The sequence below is a fragment of the Mobula hypostoma genome, chromosome 2 (genome assembly GCF_963921235.1).
Source record: "Mobula hypostoma chromosome 2, sMobHyp1.1, whole genome shotgun sequence".
Taxonomy (NCBI): Eukaryota; Metazoa; Chordata; class Chondrichthyes; order Myliobatiformes; family Myliobatidae; genus Mobula; species Mobula hypostoma.
Window position 1 is genome coordinate 162696032 of NC_086098.1, and position 13544 is coordinate 162709575.

General features: G+C 46.3%; 1 protein-coding gene across 1 annotated transcript in view; it reads right to left on the reverse strand.

The window, feature by feature from the left end:
- rbl1 (retinoblastoma-like 1 (p107)) overlaps window positions 1–13544 on the reverse strand; it is a 129112-nt gene that overhangs the window by 35340 nt on the left and 80228 nt on the right. Inside the window, exon 13 of the mRNA XM_063040966.1 lies at window positions 2005–2169. Coding sequence (XP_062897036.1) covers window positions 2005–2169 — 165 coding nt within the window. The remainder of the gene's footprint in view (window positions 1–2004; window positions 2170–13544) is intronic.

Here is a 13544-nt window from a genome sequence, read left to right on the forward strand (position 1 = left end):
TCTCAAATTGTAGTATGAATTTAAGCATATTATGATCACTGCCTCATAAGGGTTCCCTTACATTAAGCTCCTTAATAAGATCTGGGTTATTACACAACACCCAATCTAAGATAGCCTTTCCCTGAGTAGGCTCAAGCACAAGCTGCTCTAAAAACCCACCTCATAGACATTGAACAAATTCCCTCTCTTGCGATCTGACACCAACCTGATTTTCCCCATCCCCTTGTATATTGAAGTCCCCCATTACAATTGTGACATTTTATTACATGCCTTTTCCAGCCCCTTTTGCAATCTCAACACCACATCTTGGCTACTATTTGGAGGCCATAATGGTTTTTTCACCCATGCGTTTCTTAACTCCACCCACAAAGATTCGACATTCTCTGACCCTGTCACCTCTTTCGAAAGATGCAAATCCATTTCTTACCAACAGAGCCACACCACCATCTCTGCTTTTCTGCCTATCCTTTGTTGTTGAACTCCCAACTATGATCTTCTTTCAGCCACAAATCAGCGATGCCCACAATGTCATACTGACCAATCTCTAATTGTGTCTGAAGTTCACCCCCTCACACATATATTACGTAATCTATTTGAAAATCTACTGGCTCATCCTCAGCTCTATCATATTGTTTCCTATCTCCCCTGCATATACTGATATACAAGAGAAGTTAACAATGGAGAAACACCCTTTATATCTGGATGGTTCTGACAGGAGCTATACAAGGATAGTTCTGTGGAATTAGATGACTGAAGGTTATTGTCGAGCAACAGCCTGATTAACCACCTTGAATGATTTGAGAGGAAGAGGGGCATGATGAATTGGTGACAGACCCATAGCTATGGTTCTAGTGCACAAAACATTTTGTAGTGAGGTGGCTTGCATTACTGGGGTAAAGCAAGTTTTAAAGCACCTTGGGGGGGAGCAGCTGGGTGTCATTTAGAATTAAGATAGATGAAGAATGGAATTTTTAATGAGTAATTTCTTACATCCTTCACATACACGAGTAAAAATCTTTACATTACATCTCCATCTAAATGCACAATCATAGCAGTTTATAATAAATAGAACAGTCAATGTAACATAGAAATACACTCAAATCAGCGTGAGTTAATGAGTCTGATGGCCTGATGGAAGAAACTGTTCCGGAGCCTGTTGGTCCTGGCTTTTATGCTGTAGTGCCATTTCCTGGATGGTAGCAGGTGGAACAGACCGTGGTTGGGGTGACTCAGGTCCCCAATGACCCTACCTTTTGTCATACCTGTCTTTGTAAATGTCCCAAATCATGGACAGTTCACAACTACATATGCACTGGACTGTCCACACCACATTCTGCAGAATCCTGCAATTAAGGGAGGTACAGTTCCTATACCAGGCAGTGACTCAGCCAGTCAGGGTGCTCTCATTTGTGCTGCTGTAGAAAGTTCTTAGGATTTGGGGGCCCATACCAAACTTCCTCAACCGTCTGAGGTGACAGAGGGCCTGTTGTGCCTTTTTCACCACATAGCTGGTGTGTACAGACCATGTGAGGTCCTTAGTGATGTGGATGCCGAGGAACTTAAAGCTGTTTACCCTCTCAGCCCCAGGTCCATTGCCATCAATTCCTCCTGTAAACCACAACCAGCTCCTTTGTTTTTGCGATATTGAGGGAGAGGTTGTTTCCTTGACACCACCATGTCAGGGAGATGACTTTTTCCCTGCAGGCCACCTCGTTACTGTTTGAGATTAGGCCAATTAATGTAGTGTTGTTGGCAAAATTAATTAGCAGATTGGAGCTGTGGATGGCGACACAGTCATGGGTATACAGGGAGTGAAGGAGGGGCTCCTGTGTTGAGTGTCCAACACAGCAACCCAAAGAACCGCAATCATTTTGAGTCAGTGAAGAAATAAGTGGAAAATTTACCAGGCTACCTATGAATGAAAGACAATTTTACTTTTTAACTTTCTTGAAACACTTCGTGTTGGGGATTGGATATAATACCACCATAAAGGGATGCACGCACCTCTTCACATGTCGGAACCTGGCTGTGTGCTCCATGCAAAGCCTTCCAAAGGGCTGAATCGTGGACCCAAGCTCGACTTTCCAAAATCTGCTCTTCGATGTTGTTAAGGTGTTTCACCATATCACGGGAGAGACCCTCCTCTGCCCGAATCAACACCTCTATCACCTAATGAAGAGGAGCATCATCAATGTTAGGTTCATTTGAGCTAATGTCTAACTGAAAAACTATCATGGTATGCCTCTTATTCAGGTAAGAATGCGGGCAACACGGCAGTGTAGCGGTTAGTGCATGCTATTACAGCACAGACCAAAACTGGGGTTCAACTCATGACTATACCCCTTCCCCACACGAAACCACCACGGTGGGCTTCACAGCTGAACAGGTGAGAAGATAGCTGAAACGTCTCAACCCAAGCAAGGCTGCAGGACCGGATGGTGTCAGTACCAGGGTGCTCAAAGTCTGTGCCCCTCAGTTATGTGGAGTACTTCACCATGTATTCAACCTGAGCCTGAGGCTCCGGAGGGCTCCTGTACTGTGGAAGATGCCCTGCCTCGTCCCTATGCCGAAGACGCCGCGCCCCAGCGGCCTCAATGACTACAGACCGGTGGCATTGATCTCCCACATCATGAAGACCCTGGAGAGACTTGTTCTGGAGCTGCTCCGGCCTATGGTCAGGCCACACTTAGATCCCCTCCAGTTCGCCTACCAGCCCCGACTAGGAGTTGAGGATGCCATCGTCTACCCGCTGAACCGTGTCTACGCCCACCTGGACAATCCAGCGAGCACTGTGAGGGTCATGTTTTTTGATTTCTCCAGTGCGTTCAACACCATCCGCCCTGCTCTGTTGGGGGAGAAGCTGACAGCGATGCAGGTGGATGCTTCCCTGGTATCATGGATTCCTGATTACCTGACTAGCAGACCACAGTACGTGTGCTTGCAACACTGTGTGTCCGACAGAGTGATCAGCAGCACTGGGGCTCCACAGGGGACTGTCTTGTCTCCCTTTCTCTTCACCATTTACACCTCAGACTTCAACTACTGCACAGAGTCTTGTCATCTTCAGAAGTTTTCGGATGACTCTGCCATAGTTGGATGCATCAGCAAGGGAGATGAGGCTGAGTACAGGGCTACGGTAGGAAACTTTATCACATGGTGTGAGCAGAATTATCTGCAGCTTAATGTGAAAAAGACTAAGGAGTTGGTGGTAGACCTGAGGAGAGCTAAGGTACCGGTGACCCCTGTTTCCATCCAGGGGGTCAGTGTGGACATGGTGGAGGATTACAGATACCTGGGGATATGAATTGACCCTAAACTGGAATGGTCAAAGAACACTGAGGCTGTCTACAAGAAGGGTCAGAGCCGTCTGTATTTCCTGAGGAGACTGAGGTCCTTTAACATCTGCCAGACGATGCTGAGGATGTTCTACGAGTCTGTGGTGGCCAGTGCTATCATGTTTGCTGTTGTGTGCTGGGACAGCAGGCTGAGGGTAGCAGACACCAACAGAATTAACAAACTCATTTGTAAGGCCAGTGATGTTGTGGGGATGGAACTGGACTCTCTCACGGTGGTGTCTGAAAAGAGGATGCTGTTTAAGTTGCATGCCATCTTGGTCAATGTCTCCCATCCACTACATAATGTACTGGGTGGGCACAGGAGTACATTCAGCCAGAGACTCATTCCACCGAGATGCAGCACAGAGCGTCATAGGAAGTCATTCCTGCCTGTGGCCATCAAACAATACAACTCTTCCCTTGGAGAGTCAGACACCCTGAGCCAATAGGCTGGTCCTGGACTTCTTTCATAATTTACTGGCATAACTTACATACTACTATTTAATTATTTATGGTTCTATTACTATTTATTATTTATGGTGCAACTGTAACGAAAACCAATTTCCCCCGGGATCAATAAAGTATGACTATGACTAATTCCCACTGCTGTTGCTATGGAGTTTGTACGCTCTCCCTGTGACTGCGTGAATTTCCTCCGGGTGTTTCAGTTTCCACCCACATTCCAAAAGACATATGGGTCAGGGAAATAAGTTGTGAGCATGCTATGTTGGTGCCCGAAGCATGATGACACTTGTGGGCTGCTCCCAGCACAATCCTCACTGCAAACAACAGGAATTCTGCAGATGCTGGAAATTCAAGCAACACACATCAAAGTTGCTGGTGAATGCAGCAGGCCAGGCAGCATCTCTAGGAAGAGGTACAGTCGACGTTTCAGGCCGAGACCCTTCGTCAGGACAATCCTCACTGATCTGATTTGACACAAAAGACACATTTCATTGTGTATTTTGATGTACAAATAAAGCTAACCTTCAAGTGCTTCACAGGTTGAAGTGTACTTCCGATGCACGGAACACAGCAGTCCATTTGCACAGCAAAGTCCCACAAAAATCAACAAAGTAACCACTGAATGATCTATTTAGCTCTGTTGGTTGACGATGTCTCATCCTGTAGCATTCATAAGTGCCTCAGTACTGGTACTGGTGATGTGGTCTCTGGCACACCATTGAAGCTCAGCTGCCAATTTAAATCTGATAGCACACTACATCACCTCAAAGGCTTGGGTGCCAATTCTTTTTACCATCACAAGAATAAATTCCCAATTATTAAATGAAAGTTTACCTATTATCTGTATTTAATTCTGGTGTCATTACTGAGGGTCGGCCTAACTCCAAGCCATTAGGGGAGGTTAGGCAAAAGAAAGTGATTAATCCTATTTTGCCCAGGCCAGACTGGTAGGACAGGTTCTTCAAATCACAGTAGAAATTAATCTCAAGCCATGCTGAAGATACTGGGCCTTGAATGCAAAAACTCACTGGTTTTAAGTGCAGATTTGTGGAGTTAGCTAAATAAATCAAAAATCCCACTGAGTAACTAAAGAATCAGATTAAAAAGATGCAACAGCAAGCGCGAATTCTACAAGCAATAGGACAATGATTCTCAAACTGAAAATATTTAAAGTATCATAACGTCCAAAACAAAAATACTGTAATATAAAATTGTACCATCAAAGCACAGGACTTAATTAGCAAAATTAGAAACATAGAAAACCTACAGCACAATACAGGCCCTTCAGCCCACAATGCTGTGCTGAACATGTACTTATTTCAAAAATTACCTAGGGTTGCCTATGGCCTTCTATTTTCCTAAGCTCCATGTATCTATCCAGGAGTCTCTCTGACTAGCCACACGTTCAATGCCTCTCATCATCTTATACATTTCTATCAGGTCACCTCTCATCCTCCGTTGCTCCAAGGAGAAAGGCCGAGTTCCCTTAACCTATTCTCACAAGGCAAGCTCCCCAATCCAGGCAACATCCTTGTAAATTTCCTCTGCACCCTTTCTATAGTTCCCACATACTTCCTGTAGTAAGGCAACCAGAATTGAGCACAGTAACCCGAGTGGGGTCTAACCAGGGTCCTATATAGCGGTAACATTACCTCTCGGCTCCTAAACTCAATCTCAGAATCAATGAAGGCCAATGCACTGAATGCCTTCTTAACCACAGAGTCAAATTGCGCAGCAGCTTTGAGTGTCCTATGGACTCAGACCCCAAGCTCCCTCTGATCCTCCACACTGCCAAGAGTCTTAACATTAATACTACATTCTGCCATCCTATTTGACCTACTAAAATGAACCACCTCACACTTATCTGGGTTGAACTCCATCTGCCACTTCTCAGCCCAGTTTGCATCCTATCGATGTCCCGTTGTAACCTCTGACAGCCCTCCAAACTATCCACAAAACCCCCAACCCTTGCATCATCAGCAAATTTACTAACCCATACATCCACCTCCTCATCCAGGTTATATATAAAAATCACAAAGAGAAGAGTACAGATCCGAGGCACACCACTGATCACTGACCTCGATGCAGAATATGACCACTCTTTGCCTTCTGTGGGCAACTCAGTTCTCGATACACAAAGCAATGTCCCCTTGGATCCCATGCCTCCTTACTTTCTCAATAAGCCTTGCATGGGGTATCTTATCAAATGCCTTGCTGAAATCCATATATACTACATCTACTGCTCTACCTTCATCAATGTGTTTCATCATTCTCAAAAAATTCAGTCAGGGTTGTAAGGCACGATCTGCCTTTGACAAAGCCATGCTGACTATTCCTAATCATATTATGCCTCTCCAAATGTTCATAAATCCTGCCTCTCATGATCTTTTCCATCAACTTACCAACTACTGAAGTAAGACTCACTGCTCTATAATTTCCTGGGCTATCTCTACTCCCTTCCTTGAATAAGGGAACATCTGCAACCCACCAATACTCTGGAGCCTCTCCCGTCCCCATTGATGATGCAAAGATCATTGCCAGAGGCTCACCAATCTCCTCACTCACCTCCTCCTACAGCAGTCTGGGGTACATCTCATCTGGTCCCAAAGACTTATCCAACTTGATGCTTTCCAAAAGCTCCAGCACATCCTATTTCTCAAAAGTCTATACGCTCAAGCTTTTCAATGTGCTGTAAGTGATCCCTACAATCACCAAGATCCCTTTTCCGTAGTGAATACTGAAGCAAAGTAACCATTAAGTATCTCTGCTATCTCTTCCAGTTCCATACACACTTTTCCACTGTCACACCTGATTGGTCCTATTCTCTCACGTCTCATCCTCTTGCTCTTCACATACTTGTTGAATGCCTTGGGGTTTTCCTGAATCCTGTCCGCCAAGGCCTTCTCACGGCCCCTTCTGGCTCTCCTAATTTTATTATTAAACTCCTTCCTGCTAGCCTTATAATATTCAAGATCTCTATCATTACCTAGTTTTTTTGAACCTTTCGTAAGCTTTTCGTTTCTTCTTGACTAGATTTTCAACGGCCGTTGTACACCACAGTTCCTGTACCCTACCATCCTTTCCCTATCTCATTGTAACGTAACCTACACAGAGTGTCACATGTATCCCCTGAAGTTTTGCCACATTTCTCTGAGAACATCTGTTCGCAATTTATGCTTCCAAGTTCCTGCCTGATAGCTCCCTATTTCCCCTTACTCCAATTAAACGCTTTCCTCACTTGTCTGTTCCTATCCCTCTCCAATGCTCTGGTAAATGAGAAAGAATTGTGATCACTATCCCACTGAGAGACCTGGCACCTGACCAACTTCATTTCCCAATACCAGATCAAGTACAGCCTCTCCTCTTGGAGGCTTATCTACATATTATGTCAGGAAACCTTCCTGAACACAACTAACGAACTCCACCCCATCTAAACCCCTCGCTCTAGGGAGATGCCAATCAGTATTTGGGAAATTAAAATCTCCCACCATGACAACCCTGTTATTATTACACCTTTCCAGAATCTGTCTCCCTATTTGCTCCTTGATGTCCCTGTTACTATTGGGGCAGGTGTGACCTGTACATAAAGGTGTTTATAAGAACACCTAGTAGAGTTATTGACCCCTTCCTGTTTCTAACTTCCACCCACAGAGACTCAGTAAACAATCCTTCCATGACTTCCTCCTTTTCTGCAGCCGTGACACTATCTCAGATCAGCAGTGCCACACCCCCACCTCTTTTGCCTCCCTCCCTGCCCGTTCTGAAAAATCTAAAGCTTGGCACTCTAAGTAACCATTCCTGCCTCTGAACCATCCAGGTCTCAATGGCCACAATATCATAGCTTCAAGTACTGATCCACGCTCTAAGCCCATCTGCTTTGTTCACGATGCTTCTTGCGTTAAAATAGATACATCTCAAACCATTCATCTGAACACATCCTTTCTCTATGATCTACCTATCCTCCCTCTTGCACTGTCTCCAAGCTTTCTCTATTTGTGAGCCAACAGCCCTTTCCTCCATCTCTTCAGATCAGTTCCCACCCCCCAGCAATTCTAGTTTAAACTTTCCTAATAGCCTTAGCAAACCTCTCTGCCAGGATATTGGTCCCCCTTGTATTCAAGTGCAACCTGTCCTTTACGTACAGGTCACACCTGCCCCAAAAGAGGTTACAATTATCCAGAAATCTGAATCCATGCCCCCTGCTCCAATCTCTCAGCCACACATTTATCCTCCACCTCATTCTATTCCTATACTCACTGTAGCGTGGCACAGGCAGGAATCCCGAGATTACTACCTTTGAGGTCCTGCTTCTCAACTTCCTTCCTAACTCCCTGTAGTCTGTTTTCAGGACCTCCTCCATTTTCCTAGCTACACTGTTGGTACCAATATGTACCACCACCCTCTGGCTGTTCTCCTTCCCACTTCAGGATACCATGGACACAATCAGAAACATCTCGGACCCTGGCACCTGGGCGGCAAACTACCATCTGTGCTTCTTTTCTGTGTCCACAGAATCGCCTCTCTGACCCCCTAACTATAGAGAGTCCCCTATTACTGCTGCCTTCATCTTTTCCCTACCCTTCTGAGCCACAGGACCAGACTCTGTGCAGAAGTGCAGCCACTGTTGCTTTCCCCAGGTAGATACCCCCAGGGGTACTCTCTAGTATCTGATCTTTGCCTTTCCCTCTCCTGTTACCCACTAATCTGCCTCTCGAGGCCCCAGTGTGACTACTTACCTGTAGCTCCTCTCTATCACCTCCTCACTTTCCCTGACCAGATGAAATTCATCAAGCTGCAGCTCGACGAATCTGGCGCAGATGTGGCCTTCTGGGAGTCTCCCGGACTTCCCACATCTGACACCCAGCACAGAACACCGGCCTCACAGACATACTTCCTGTTTCAATCCTACACAGGCAACCTACCTCGCCTCAACCCGTTATCACCGAAGTCCTCCTACTCTGTCTACCTCTACCCTGCCACCCGCGCACCTGTGCAGTCGTTCCTCGAAAACTGGATTTCTTCAAAACAGTTTTGAAGAAACCCAGCAGGTGGCGCGGCACAGCAGCAGTGGCTTTTTGGATCTGGTGTAACCTTAATTTAATTTTAAGGCACAATTTTTGATTAGGGCACATGGATAACTGAGCGACTATCAACAATCGCCAGATACTGCTACAATACAGAGCTCGCCCAAAAACAAACCTTCATGAAGATCTGCTGGTTAAATTACGCGACCTCGGCTTGCTGAGTCCTCGGAGTCGCCTGATGCCGGTGGCTGGAGGTGGTCACGTCGTAAGCCGTGTGCAAGGAAGCGGAAGCGAGGCAAGTGGGCAGGAGTCTGTGTCAGGCAAAAAGCAAACCCTAGCCGGCCGGCTCTCCCGTCCATTCTGCTCTCCAATGCCCGCTCCCTGGAAAATAAATTGGACTACATCCAACTCCAACAAAATACTCGGCGGGAGTACAGAGTCTGCTGTGCATATGTTTTCACGGAAACGTGGCTCACCGACGGAATCCCGGTCGCCACCATTCAGCTGGACGGGCCCGTTTTGTTTCGAGCAGACAGAGATGCAGCTCTTTCCGGTAAGACTCGCGGTGGTGGCTTGTGTGTTTACATCAATACAGAATAGTGCAAGAACTCTGTGCTGGTTTGCAGATACTGCTCATCGCTAGTGGAGTTTGTGACTGTTAGATGCAGACCATTTTATTTACCACGGGAATTCACCACTGTCCTTATAGTCGGTACCTACATTCCCCCCAGTGCTAATGCTAAGGAGGCGCTCTGTGAATTGTATGCAGCTATTAGCGAACTGCAGAATGCACACCCTGATGGACTGTTTATTCTCACTGGAGAGTTTAACCACGGGAACCTTAAGTCAGTGCTCCCCAGATTCTATCAGAACGTGGCCTTTGCAACAAGAGGGGAGAACGCGTTGGACCTTGTTTACACAAACATTCCCACCTCGGTTACTCAGACATCTCTGTTCTGCTAATCCCAGTATATAGACCGCTCGTCAGGCACTCCAGACCAGTTCAGAAGCAGGTGAAAACCTGGCCAGCAGGAGCCATCCCTGTACAAGACTGCTTTGAGCACACTGACTGGCACATGTTCGGGGAGGCTGCAACCAATGGCAACTCTACCAACTTAGAGGAGTACATGGCATCAGTGACCAGCTACATCAGCAAGTGCATCGATGACGTCACTGTGGCCAAGACCATCAGTAAACACGCTAACCAGAAGTCGTGGATGACCGCGGAGGTGCGTGCGCTGCTGAGGACCCGTGAATCTGTCTCCAGAGCAGGCAACAAGGCAGCCCTAACAACAGCGAGGGCCAAACTGTCCCAGGCCATCAGAGAGGCAAAGTGTGCACACACCCAGCAAATCCACAGCCACTTCCAGGACAGCGGCGACAGGCAGCGCATGTGGTAAGTCATTCAGGACATCACCAACTACAAGACACCACCACCTGCCTGTTATGGTGATGCCTCCCTCCCAGATGCATAGAACAACTTCTACGCTCGTTTTGAGGAGGAAAGTGACGTGGCGGTGAGGAAGACCACCCCTCCTCCAAATGACCAGGTGCTGTGTCTTACCACGGTCGATGTGAGGAGAGCCCTGTGCTGGGTCAACCCACGGAAGGCTGCTGGATCAGATAATATTCCTGGCAGAGTGCTTAGAGGATGTGCAGACCAGCTAGCAGAGATTCTCACTGACATCTTCAACATCTCCCTGAGCAGCGCCATCGTTCCTACATGCCTCAAGGCTGCCAACATCGTCTCCGTGCTGAAGAAGTCTTCAGTGTCCTGCCTGTCCTGCCTCAACGTTGCACACACATCCATCATCATGAAGTGTTTCGAGAGGCTCGTCATGAGGAACATCAAGACCCTGCTGCCCCCCTCACTGGACCCCCCCTGCAGTTCACGTACTGTCCCAATCGTTCAACAAACGACACCATTGCCATCACCCTCCACCTGGCCCTAACCCACCTGGACAAAAAAGACCCGTACGTTCCAATACCATTCATAGATTTCAGTTCAGCATTCAACACAATCATTCCTCAGAAACTGATTGGAAAGCTGAGCCTACTGGGCCTGAACACCTCCCTCTGCAACTGGATCCTAGACTTCCTGACTGGGAGACCTCAGTCAGTCCGGATTGGAAGCAGCATCTCCAATACCATCACACTGAGCACGGGGGCTCCCCCAAGAGTCCACTGCTGATCACTCTGTTGACCCACGACTGTGCTGCAACACACAGCTCGAACCACATCATCGAGTCCACCGATGACACGACCGTGGTGGGTCTCATCAGCAAGAACGATGAGTCAGCATACAGAGAGGAGGTGCAGCAGCTAACGGACTAGTGCAGAGCCAACAACCTGTCTCTGAATGTGAACAAAAGAGATGGTTGTTGACTTCAGGAGGACACGGAACGACCACTCTCCGCTGAACAGCGACGACTCCTCCGTAGAGATCATTAAGGGCACCAAATTTCTTGGTGTTCACCTGGCGGAGAATCTCACCTGGTCCCTCAACACCAGCTCCATAGCAAAGAAAGCCCAGCAGCGTCTCTACTTTCTGCGAAGGCTGAGAAAAGTCCATCTCCCACCCCCCATCCTCACCACATGCTACAGAGGTTGTATTGAGTGTATCCTGAGCAGCTGCATCACTGCCTGGTTCGGAAATTGCACCATCTCAGATCACAAGACCCTGCAGTGGATAGTGAGGTCAGCTGAGAAGATCATCGGGGTCTCTCTTCCCGCATTAGACATTTACACCGCACGCTGCATCCGTAAAGCAAACAGCATTATGAAGGACCCCACGCACCCCTCATACAAACTCTTCTCCCTCCTGCCATCTGGCAAAAGGCACCGAAGCATTCGGGTTCTCACGACCAGACTATGTAACAGTTTCTTCCCCCATGCCATCAGACTCCTCAATACCCAGAGCCTGGACTGACACCAACCTACTGCCCTCCACTGTACCTATTGTCTTGTTTATTATTTATTGTAATGTCTGCACTGTTTCGCGCACTTTATGCAGTCCTGAGTAGGTCTGTAGTCTAGTGTATTTTTTTGTGTTGTTTTACGTAGTTCAGTGTAGTTTTTGTATTGTTTCATGTAGCACCATGGTCCTGAAAAACATTGTCTTGTTTTCATTATGTACTGTACCAGCGGTTATGGTCGAAATGACAATAAAAAGTGACTTGACTTGACTTGATGTTAGCAGTTCCAGTGACAAACTGAGACTGATTTCCTTTGATCAGTGGATAAATAACAATTGTAATTGCATTCCTGGGAGCCTTTAATTAAAATGATTGACCTTTCACTGCCACACAAGCCTTCCACTTCCCTACATTTATAAACCCCTCCTGTTCCAGTGAGGTATTTTATGCTCGCCAATCTGACAATTTCCTCTGGAGTCTCTGAAAGCAGAAACAAAGCTGTATTACTAAACTAAGTAAGGAACAGCACATCATTAAATGAATGCAGCAAAAAATGCACGGCTGCAAAAGATGAAGATTCATTGATGTACAGTACTGTGCAAAAGTCTTAGACACCCGAGCTATATTTAAGACTTTTGCACAGTATTGTAGTAATTTTATATAATCACTGCCACAAAAACACTTTCATGATATATGTGAGTGGTGATAAACCAGATTCTGATATGGTCTCTATTATGGACTGCAAGTGGAATCTTTTCCTTCTTCAGCCCTTAGCTCCCAGTGGAGCATAGGCCATCGATGACCTCCTGTCCCCACCATCCTCTGTTCTGAGCCAGTTCCTCCAGGGTGGACAAGGAATGTTCCTATTGTCTAATTTTGGCCTCCATATCTCTCTTCCATGTGTTCTTTGGACATCCCTTTTTCCTCGGGGATTCCATTTTTACACCTGCCCGGTGATGTCAGTCGGCTTCCTCAAAGTGTGGCCAATTCAACTCCATCTCTGTTTGTGTATTTGTATCTCTACAGATTCGTGGTTGGTGTTTTCCCCACCTGGTTTGTTACTCTGTCAGTCCAGTGAGGTTTAGGAACCTTCTCAGGCACTGATCGATGAAAGCATATTGTTCTCCAGGTTTCAAAGCCATATAGGAGCACTGTTTTAACATTTGAGTTGGAAGATTCTGATTTTGCTTTTCTTTAATCTGACTCTGGATGTCCACACATACTTAAAGATTCCGCAAACTACTCTGTCCTTGTTGATCCTGGCTTTGACATTCTCAACCATTCCACCATATATACTCACAATGTTTCCAAGATAGACAAGGAAGTCACCTCCTTGAGGGTTGTATCTCTCATCACTGTGGGTCTATTGCTGGTGCAGTCTATCTTCATCATGTTATCAACGTTTGGGGTCTTAGACCCAGCATGGTGGAGTTATTGTTCGAAAGTGTTTATTTCTCTTGAATCTGCTGGTTGGAGCTAGACAGAATCAGAATTATTCTGGCAATGTTGTGAGATTTGTTAACTTTAGGGCAGCAGTACAATGAAATCCATGATAAACAAATATAGAGAAAAGGAACTGAGTTACAGTAATAGAGAAAAACGACCTGAACTACGTAAATATACATGTCTATTGAATAGTTAAGTTAAAATTAGTACCAAAAAAACGAATAAAAAAAGCAGTGAGGTCATGTTCATGGGTTCAATGCCCATTTAGAAAATTAATGGCAGAGGGGAAGAAGCTGTTCCTGAATCACTGAGTGCATGCCTTAAGGCTTTTTTTTTACCTCCTTCCCAATGGAACAGGG